Source organism: Phalangium opilio, unplaced genomic scaffold, assembly GCF_054372755.1.
Source record: "Phalangium opilio isolate 3A_F unplaced genomic scaffold, DU_Popi_V2 ptg000209l_1, whole genome shotgun sequence".
NCBI classification, from domain to species: domain Eukaryota; kingdom Metazoa; phylum Arthropoda; class Arachnida; order Opiliones; family Phalangiidae; genus Phalangium; species Phalangium opilio.
The window spans coordinates 1,225,152-1,234,946 of record NW_028324217.1 but is presented as its reverse complement, the minus strand read 5'-3'; the positions used below and the strand labels follow the sequence as shown (position 1 = coordinate 1,234,946).

The window sequence follows — 9,795 nt, the reverse complement described above, 5'->3', positions numbered from 1 at the left end:
AAAAGCTGCTCGCGCTATAGAGGCCCGTTCAATCGGGCAAAAAGTACCAATTTTGTACTATTATGGCCGGGAAATTCGAAGTAACCCAAAATTAGCATTAAGTTCTATGGCCACGTAGATTACTATTTAACTTTTTATTCGCCTTTTCAACTTAAAGAATTATGAAAATGAACCAAAACACTTGTAAAACCTTCCCCCTAGTGTGATATCAAGAAAGATTTATGTCTATGGCTAAGCCCGTTACCAGAGCAACGCCCAGAGAATATCAAATCAAGGGTCAAATAGACATACTCTATGATAGCAGACGACTTTAAGAATTTTTGGCGCCCTTATTTCATTGCTGTATTTCCTTGTGGACATGCTTACAATGAAATGTTTCCTTTAATTATTATTGAATCGTAGTTATAATTATAGTTAATTATTCGAACAATATTATTTGAAAAACATGGGGGATTTCGACGCGACTCAACGCATCGACTTTGAATTCTCCCAATTTATTAGAGACGAACCAGATGAAGTTATAAACCTCAAGAAAGTGGTCAGTTACTGCTGTTATTAACTTTAATCTCGCCTAATTGTCTTAAATTAAATTAAATTATTAACTAATATAATTAATAAATTTTAGCTGGCCACTTTGTCCATGCAAAATGTCGCTGAACCTCCTAAAGATTACCCTTTGTATGATGGTAAGTGATTTATATTATATTATAGAGCTGTAGACCAAAATTAATAAATATAATTGTTGATGACTGACAGGTATCAACGTTATTGGTCGATCCCAAGACAATCAAGTTTGGATTGACAAAAAGGTAAGATAGTAAATATTAATTATTTTCAAAGGGTTATAGGGTTAAATTATAAATATTATAAGGTTTTATCAAAACGTCATGCTATTATACAAATGGAAAGTAACACTTCCGGACTTATATTTGATTTGGGTAGCGTTAACAAAACCAGGAGAGGAAATGTAAGATAATTACCGACCATTTTAATTAAATTACTTTAATTAGGGAGGGATTAGGGAAATTTACATATTAATAAATATATTTAGGTCTTCTTGAAGCCGCAAGTTAGATACAATTTAGAAAATAATGACGTTTTGTGGTTCGGCAACGTTAAAACTACGTTCAAATTCTCAGTTCCGGTAATTATGATTTTGACGCAATTTCCGTTTTAGAAACATCAAGGCTTAGTTGTCAGGCGCGTTATTGCAGAGTAATTAACTATTATTACAGGATGATGATGATGAAACCGCTTCCGAGGCGGAATCAGAGTCTCTAATCCCCGATGCCATATCTCCCCCCAAATTGCCAATATCAAACGCAATGGCAAATAACTTGCAACAGGCGCGTGAAAACGAACCTAAGCCTAAGCCTAAAGCAAAACCCACCTTTAGTTTATCATCTTCCGATGACGAAACTTGTAGCGATAGCGAACCAGATCCTTTAAAACGTAAAACAAATGAACGCGAAAAATGTCTTAAGTCTGCAAAGACATCGTGTCTTCCTCCTTCAACGCCTCCCAATACTGACGCCATTGTTGAGGACTCTCAGTTCGCTGATTCAATTGATTTACTGGCTGATTTAAAGTTACCTGATGTGGAAACATCACCTGTTAAAATTCCGTCACTTAATGGTAGTGTTCTCGAAAATGAGAACATTTTTGATGAAACCACATTAAATGATGATGATGACGACCAAGATGATGGTGGTGACTTTTTGTCGCGTCCTACTCAACCTCTTCCTGTTAAGGATAACACTTCCAAAAATTGTGCCTCAATGTCGGATATGTTTAAAAAACCCAACCCAGTGGATAAAACATCGTCCAATAATGAAAATATATCGCGTCACGAAGTTGGTCAATCCAAGACAACAGTTGGAAAGGTTGATCAGTTACCAGTTGTTGGAGATTTCATTGGGACCAAGATGGCTTCAGGGGGAGATGGTGGAACCAGTGTGGCTTCAGGAGGAGCTGGTGGAAGCAAGATGGGTTCAGGAGGAGCTGATGGAAGCAAGGTGGCTTCAGGAGGAGCTGATGGAAGCAAGGTGGCTTCAGAAGGAGCTGGTGGAAGCAAGGTGGCTTCAGAAGGAGCTGGTGGAAGCAAGGTGGCTTCAGAAGGAGCTGGTGGAAGCAAGGTGGCTTCAGAAGGAGCTGGTGGAAGCAAGATGGCTTCAGAAGGAGCTGGTGGAAGCAAGATGGGTTCAGGAGAAGATGGTAAGGCCAAGATGGCTTCAGGAGAAGCTGGAGGAACCAGGATGGCTTTGGAAGAAGATGGTAAGGCCAAGATGGCTTCAGGGGGAGCTGGTGGAAGCAGGATGGCTTCAGGAGAAGCTGGTGGAACCAGGATGGCTTCAGGAAAGGCTGGTGGAAGCAGGATGGCTTCGGAAGAAGCTGGTGGAACCAGGATGGCTTCAGGAGAAGCTGGTGGAACCAGGATGGCTTCAGGAGAGGCTGGAGGAAGCAAGATGGCTTCAGGAGAAAGTAGTAGAAGCAAGGTGGCTTCAGGAGAAAGTAGTGGAACCAGGATGGCTTCGGAAGAAGCTGGGGGAACCAGGATGGCTTCAGGAGAAGATGTTGGGACCATGACAACAGTTGGGAAAGATGATAGTTCCAAGTCTCCTAATAAAGGAGTTGATGGTTCCAACACTACCAAACCTAACACCGCGTCAAAAACCAAAGATGACCATGTTGTCCCCGTTGATTTGGAGGCGGAGACTCAAGCCATAGACGGAGAAAAAAGACCGGATAAAGAAACCCGTTCAACCGAAAATGACGTTGACCTATTCGCCATGACGCAACCCATCAAATTTCGCAGGAAAAAAATTGGACCCAAGTCGCGTATGAAGAAACAAGTAGTCGATTTAAACGCCGCCACTCAACCAATCGGAAATAAATCTGACAGTGATGATGAAATGACGTCATCTGATGACGAAATTGATCCAAAAATATTCGAAATGGAGACTCAGAAATATGTATCAAGTGATAATGAAAAAGCTGGACCGTCAAAGAAGAAGAATGAACAGTGCAATGCGGATTTAAACGCTGAGACCCAAAAAATATCCAATAATAAAGGAGGTGACGCGTCATCATCCGAAGATGAAGGCCTTCTTGAAATGGAGACGCAGTACATTGATACTAACAAACCAAGAACGCCCAAAAAGGGTGACGGAGTCGATGGCGTTGATACCCAACCTAAAACGCCTTCAAAAGGCGTTGACCTCTACGCCGAAACGCAACCTATACTAAATCTAAGCGATTTTGATGACAGTGACGGTTTCAACGCGTCACCGGATTATAAACGTCCTCGTCAACCCGCTTCAAAAATTCTGGCATTGTCCAGCGATGACCAGGATGAACCTCAACCCAATCAACATAAAACGCCAAAAACCTCGTCGTTTTTAATGCCGGCTGTTCCCAAAACCTCGACGGAAAAGAAGTGCAAGTTGTTTAATGCCAATGAAAGCGAAATCATCCTCTGTTTAGAGTCCCAGGCTGTTAATAATCCATCTGTATCGTCTTTGGACACGCCATCGTCTTTCGGATGTGTAGAGGACTCGTTGATGTCCACGCCTGACAAGAGTGACGTTTCCAGACACACAGGATATGTTTCTACTAAGAAGGCGATGTCCGTGGAACGAAATGGGACCAGGAATTCCAAGGAGTCCGAATCTGTCGAACAGAATCGGAAGGTGAACTCCAAGGATTCCAAATCTTTGGAACAGAATGGACAAGTGAACTCCAAGGAGTCTAAATCTTTGGAACAGAATGGACAAATGAATTCCAAGAAGTCCAAATCTGTGGAACAAAATGGAACAATGAACTCCAAGAAGTCTAAATCTTTGGAACAGAATGGACAAGTGAACTCCAAGGAGTCTAAATCTTTGGAACAGAATGGACAAGTGAACTCCAAGAAGTCTAAATCTTTGGAACAGAATGGACAAGTGAACTCCAAGGAGTCTAAATCTTTGGAACAGAATGGACAAGTGAACTCCAAGAAGCCCGAATCTTTGGAACAGAATGGAACAATGAACTCCAAGAAGCCCGAATCTTTGGAACAGAATGGAACAATGAACTCCAAGAAGCCCGAATCTGTGGAACAAACTGGAAAGACGAACTCCAAGTCGTCCAAATCTTTAGAACAAAACGGAAGTAAAGCCAAGAAACCTACAGAAAAAACTGTAACTAACAAAGACCACTCTACACCAGTTCCTTCAAGATCAAAGACATTATCCGAAGATGAAAAGAATCTACGTCGAATACACCTTGATGAAACCATTGAAGCTGTTAGCAAAGTGATCGAGGAAGACACTGTAAGCCCTCCCAAGAAAAAGGAGAAAATTACGATAAGTTTCGACTCGGATGAAGACGATCTTCCAGACATCTCTTCAACCATGACGGTCAAATCAAACCCAACAACTTCCGAGACGAAAAAGGACTTTAAACTTCCGGGAATTGTTAAACTACCACCAACTTCCAAGGATAAATACACCTTCAAGAAACCGGAACACGTCACTAAACTTGTTGTCCATCCTGTTTTCGAACTTCCGGGAATTGACAAGATACCGTACACCCAAGAAACTGAGACTGATTTCAGCGACATTGTTAAAAATGTGCCCGAAACAAATACGGAAGTAATTAACAAAAAGGACAAGAGACAACGTAAAGTTCCCAAGAGATTCCTAGATAACAGTGATGAAAGTTCCGCGAATTCGTCCCCGATTTCCGGTGGCAAGAAAAAGAAGACAAAGCAAGGAGATAATGATTTGAAATTGCTTAAAAACGTCGAGGAGAACTTGATTGAGAAAGCAAGTACTTCGAAAGGCGCCTCAAAGTCGTCCAAGGTGGGTAAGAAAAGGTCAAAGGGTGTTGACGAAGACTCGAGTATTGACGTGTCATCAAAATCAACCAAGGATGCCACAGATACTAAAAAGAAAAGCAAATCGAAACGAAAAGTCGATGAGGACATGGTTGGTGACAAGGGACAGTCAGATACCAAGGAAGCGCCTAAAAAGAGAAAATTGAAGTCGAATATTCCGGAAGTTGGCCTTTCACCTACTTCCTCCGTTAAAGAATCTAAACGAAAAGTTGATGATGACAAGGAACAGTCAGATTCTAACAAAACTGATATAAAAGAATTGCCAAAAAAGAGGAAATTAAAGTCGAAACATTTACCGAAAATTCCGGAAGTCGGCCTTTCACCTACTTCCACCCTTAAAGGAAGTATTTCCACGGGTGAAGAGGATGAAACTGGTGTCGTATGGCTGTCAGAAAATGACACCGATGATACCGCAAAGACTGCCAAGAAAAATAAAAGTGGTGGGACACTTAAAATCAAAGCCACCAATAAGTCCACCACGACTAAGAATAAATTGAACCCGATATCGGAAGTATCGGGAAGTGATCAATCGAAAGAAAACGCTTCCCCAAGTTACGGAGATTTTGAAAAACGATTCGATTTTGCTTCGCCGACAAAAAACAAACAAGAACCAACTGATTCATCTAAAGTCGTGAAAACAAGAACGAAAAATGCAGCTGTTAAATCTTCCAAGAAAACTGAAGACGCTGCAACAAATTCAAATGAAACGGAAACGGAAGTGGAAGAGAAACTTAAACTTCCGAAGAAACCACGTTCTTCCAAGAAATTAATTAAAAATAATCAGGATTCCGACGTTGATAAGGAAACACCTAAGAAAAGTCGATCTAAAAAACCCAAAAACGAAAACGGAAGTCCTAAATCGAACTCTAAAAGAAAATCCAGTGATTCCAACACCAACATTGAGGCGGAAGTAACTTCCTCAAAAGACGCACCACCTATCGTTACCCCGGTCAAACGGCCCAAGAAGGATACATCGAAATTAAGCGATAGTGTTAACGTCACTTCAAGTACAAGTTCAACACCAGTGAACAAACGTGACAGTTCAAAGAAAGCCAAAACCAAAGCGACAGCGACTGCGACAAGATCCGATTCCCCTGATTATTCCTTTGATGTTCAGGAGACGAAACCAAAATCGGAAAGTGCCGATTTTAATATCATGTTCACTGGTTATAAGTGCGACGAAAGTGAAAAGGTGGTTAGTGTTTATGTCTGCCTGCTAATTGATTCCGTAAGTTAAAATATTAATTATTTTTAATTGGGGTATTAGATAATCGCGAGTTTGGGTGGAACTGTGACGTCTGATATTAATACGTGTACGCATTTGATTACGGATCAGGTATTAATTAAATTAATAGACTCTCGGGTAACAGAACATTATACCTTAAATTTAAAAGAACGGCCTCTTTCTTAATATAAAAGGAATTAAATATTAAATGATCTCTAATTACAATATGATAATTAGTACATTTAATTAGTCTTAAAAATAATCAAGGACTACTGCCTCGCCATCCGCCATTGTTTTAGTGGCGTCTGCTACTCCGTACCTCTTACGCCTACGGGATTGGTTGAATTCTCACAGGCTCATGGTTCGGGCTAGCAGACGCCACTAAAACAATGGCGGATGACCTAACAGTAGTCCTTGATTATCTTATTACAAACGATAAATAGCATTTAATTAGTCTTAAAAATAATCAAGGACTACTGCCCCGCCATCCGCCATTGTTTTTGTGGCGTCTGCTACTCCGAACCTCTTACGCCTACGGGATTGGTTGAATTCTCACAGGCTCATGGTTCGGGCTAGCAGACGCCACTAAAACAATGGCGGATGGCCTAACAGTAGTCCTTGATTATTTTAAGACTAATAAAATGTACTAATTATCATATTGTAATAATAGATTTAATATTTAATTCCTTTTATATAAAGCCGTTCTTTTAATTAAGGTATAATCAGTTATGTTACCTGAACTTTAACCTTTAATTAAAATTAGCGCGAAACTAATTAAGAGATGTTTGTTTGTAACTGCAGTTTAGGCGTACAGCTAAATTTCTTTGCGCCGTAGCTAAAGGGGTTCCCGTTATGAACGAAAATTGGATTCAAAGTGCCAAGAAACATAAAACATTATCATCGAGTAACTTAATTGCCACAAATTTTTGCACAAATCCGATAATTACGCAATATTTTTGCTTTGTTTGTTTGTTTGTTTTGTTGTAGATTTTAAGAAGTTCATCTTAAGAGATGCAATTGCCGAAAAGAAATACGCGTTCAAAATTGATGAAACGCAGAAAAAGGCATCGGAAAAACCATTGTTAACAGGATGGAACGTTCACGTCACCGCTAATGTCGTTCCACCGCCCCAACAAATGAAAGATATAATAGAATGCGCAGGAGGAAAGGTAAGAACAATGTTCTTTGTACCTTATAATAGGGTAATGGCAGTGTCGGTATTTCATTGTATATTAAGTTCTATGGGAAGATAACATTGACTGCCACTACTATATATTTTCGATATAGAGTAATGGCAGTTGCCCGTATTACGCTATGGGGAAATAACATTGGCTGCCACTACTATATATTTTCAATATAGAGTAATGGCAGTTGCCCGTATTACACTATGGGGAAATAACATTGACTGCCACTACTATATATTTTTGATAGAGTAATGGCAGTTGCCCGTATTACACTATGGGGAATTAACATTGGCTGCCACTACTATATATTTTTGATATAGAGTAATGGCAGTTGCCCGTATTACACTATGGGGAAATAACATTGACTGCCACTACGATATATTTTCAATATAGAGTAATGGCAGTTGCCCGTATTACGCTATGGGGAAATAACATTGACTTCCCCTTCTATATATTTTCGATATAGAGTAATGGCAGTTGCCCGTATTACGCTATGGGGAAATAACATTGACTTCCCCTTCTATATATTTTCGATATAGAGTAATGGCAGTTGCCCGTATTACGCTAAGGGGAAATAACATTGACTGCCACTACGATATATTTTTGATTAAGAGTAATGGCAGTTGCCCGTATTACACTATGGGGAAATAACATTGGCTGCCACTACTATATATTTTCGATATAGAGTAATGGCAGTTGCCCGTATTACACTATGGGGAAATAACATTGACTGCCACTACTATATATTTTCGATATAGAGTAATGGCAGTCGCCCGTATTACACTATGGGGAATTAACATTGACTGCCACTACTATATTTTGTCCCTTGTAAACAGTTCCTAGCTAAAATGCCCCGAGGTAAACAAGAGAAAACGGTGATTGTTAGTTGCGCAAAAGACTTGAAACTGTGCAACGCTCCTAGAAAAAATGGCATTCCAATTGTTGACTTTGAATTTATTTTAACGGGAATTTTGGCGTATGAAATAGATTTTAAAAGACACAAATTGTAAAATGACTGCTCGATGTCGAACATCATATCTTTCTTGTTGTTAATAAAAACATATTTTTTTTAATGTATGTATGGTTTAATATAGAACCAAATAAAAATTACAAAATCGTTTCATTTCATTTCATAATCATAAATATTTTATTTATTTTAATCAACAATCAATAGGGTAATGGCAGCCCTCTGCCTTCGACTGTATTAAGCTCTATGGGGAAATAACATGGGGTGCCATTAGTCTATTGGAATTAGCCTTATTCCTGATCAGCGCCACCTACCCATAGCGGCGACTTTGAGAACTACTGTAAGCGGCAAGCCAATCAGATGTCGCTAAAATCTGGTGACGTCACTGACGGGCACTCTCGGGTCTTACCAAAAATGACGTCACCAGATTTTAGCGACATCTGATTGGCTTGCCGCTTACAGTAGTTCTCAAAGTCACCGCTATGGGTAGATGGCGATGATCAGGAATAAGGCTAATTAAACTTTATTTAATATAAACTTTCAGGTTTCTGATACATTTTTTTAGCGTTAACTTGAACAAAAGTGTTCTTTCGCGGTCCCGTTATAAAAACCCCCGTTAATTGTTTCCCATAAACGCAACCAGTATCTAATCCAGTAGCATTGGGGCACAGTTGCAAGCCCCGTTTCGCGTCATGTCCGAAATAAACGTGTTGCGGGCCAGCCCAAAGCGGAGCCCAAGCTTCTCCGAAGCTATCAAACTTCGTAGCTTTTATTCCTCCATCAAAAAAATAGTCTTCTATAATTATGTTACGCATATTAACCAGATTATAAGGCGAAGTATTATGGATATTAACGCCAGGGATCAAACCCGCGTGTACGATGATTGAGTTTAACGAAGGAATTGAAATTGTGTATGGGAGTTCTTTTAAGAAGTCAATGTCAGTGTTGGATAAGTTATTTATCCAAGAGTATTTTTCTGGGTATGGATTATTCCCCGTACGTTCTACCATTGTTTTTAATACGATTTCATCATGATTTCCGCGGACGCTTAGACATGAGGGTGTTGAGCGTACAAATTTAACTACTTCAGGGCTTAATGGGCCTTTATTAACAAGATCGCCAACGAATATCTTCAAAACATCTTCTCTGTTTACGTCAGCTTTATCAAATAACTCGAGAAGTTCAGTGTAACATCCGTGAACGTCTCCGATTACGAATATTTCTTTATATCGACTAATATCGTTTTCTTCCAATGTTAAGTGTTGGATTGCCGGAAAGCTAATGTTAAAATGGTGAATGTAACGATTTATACGACGATCGGCTACTCTTGGTTTTAAGCGGTTTAGTGTGGATAATACGTATATTAAAAATGCCACCATTTTTATTCAATTTAATTATAATAATTCACTAATTATTACAATAATTAATTCTAAAACCGTAACTAAACACAAAATCGATGAGTGTCGTCTGCTTATACCCGGCTTCCCTCTAAAACGAGCGTCGAACTGCATCTCACACCCAGTTTCACTTTCTTGCCTTCCTA

General features: G+C 39.6%; 2 protein-coding genes across 4 annotated transcripts; one reads left to right on the top strand and one right to left on the bottom strand.

Moving 5' to 3' along the window:
* The first annotated feature begins 128 nt into the window (after positions 1 to 128).
* LOC149618210 (uncharacterized) lies at positions 129 to 8,413 on the top strand. Of its 3 annotated transcripts, XM_089855338.1 has the most exons (10): positions 129 to 538; positions 626 to 686; positions 757 to 809; positions 872 to 967; positions 1,052 to 1,144; positions 1,236 to 1,832; positions 1,890 to 6,071; positions 6,144 to 6,212; positions 6,903 to 7,270; positions 8,122 to 8,413. In XM_089855338.1, the coding sequence occupies exons 1-9, from the start codon at positions 446 to 448 to the stop codon at positions 7,086 to 7,088; spliced, it is 5,430 nt and encodes a 1,809-aa protein (XP_089711464.1). In that variant the 5' UTR covers positions 129 to 445; the 3' UTR covers positions 7,089 to 7,270; positions 8,122 to 8,413. The 3 variants fall into 3 exon arrangements, with proteins under 3 accessions (XP_089711464.1, XP_089711462.1, XP_089711463.1); XM_089855336.1 differs by having other exon boundaries at positions 1,236 to 6,071; XM_089855337.1 differs by having other exon boundaries at positions 131 to 538; positions 1,236 to 6,068.
* Positions 8,349 to 9,774, bottom strand: LOC149618209 (uncharacterized). Its single transcript, XM_089855406.1, has 2 exons — positions 8,775 to 9,774; positions 8,349 to 8,541 (listed from the first exon to the last, which is right to left on the bottom strand). Exon 1 carries the CDS (start codon positions 9,629 to 9,631, stop codon positions 8,780 to 8,782), a length of 852 nt encoding a protein of 283 aa, XP_089711532.1. The 5' UTR covers positions 9,632 to 9,774; the 3' UTR covers positions 8,349 to 8,541; positions 8,775 to 8,779.
* Between the last annotated feature and the right edge of the window lie 21 nt (positions 9,775 to 9,795).

What these genes read in the sequence shown, in the direction of transcription:
- LOC149618209 (XM_089855406.1), bottom strand. Translation starts at nt 9,631, where the DNA reads ATGGTGGCATTTTTAATATACGTATTATCCACACTAAACCGCTTAAAA.
- LOC149618210 (XM_089855336.1), top strand. Translation starts at nt 446, where the DNA reads ATGGGGGATTTCGACGCGACTCAACGCATCGACTTTGAATTCTCCCAA. An exon ending in AGATTACCCTTTGTATGATG is followed by an intron (nt 687 to 756) that starts GTAAGTGATTTA and finishes GATGACTGACAG; the next exon opens with GTATCAACGTTATTGGTCGA. An exon ending in ACAAAACCAGGAGAGGAAAT is followed by an intron (nt 968 to 1,051) that starts GTAAGATAATTA and finishes AAATATATTTAG; the next exon opens with GTCTTCTTGAAGCCGCAAGT.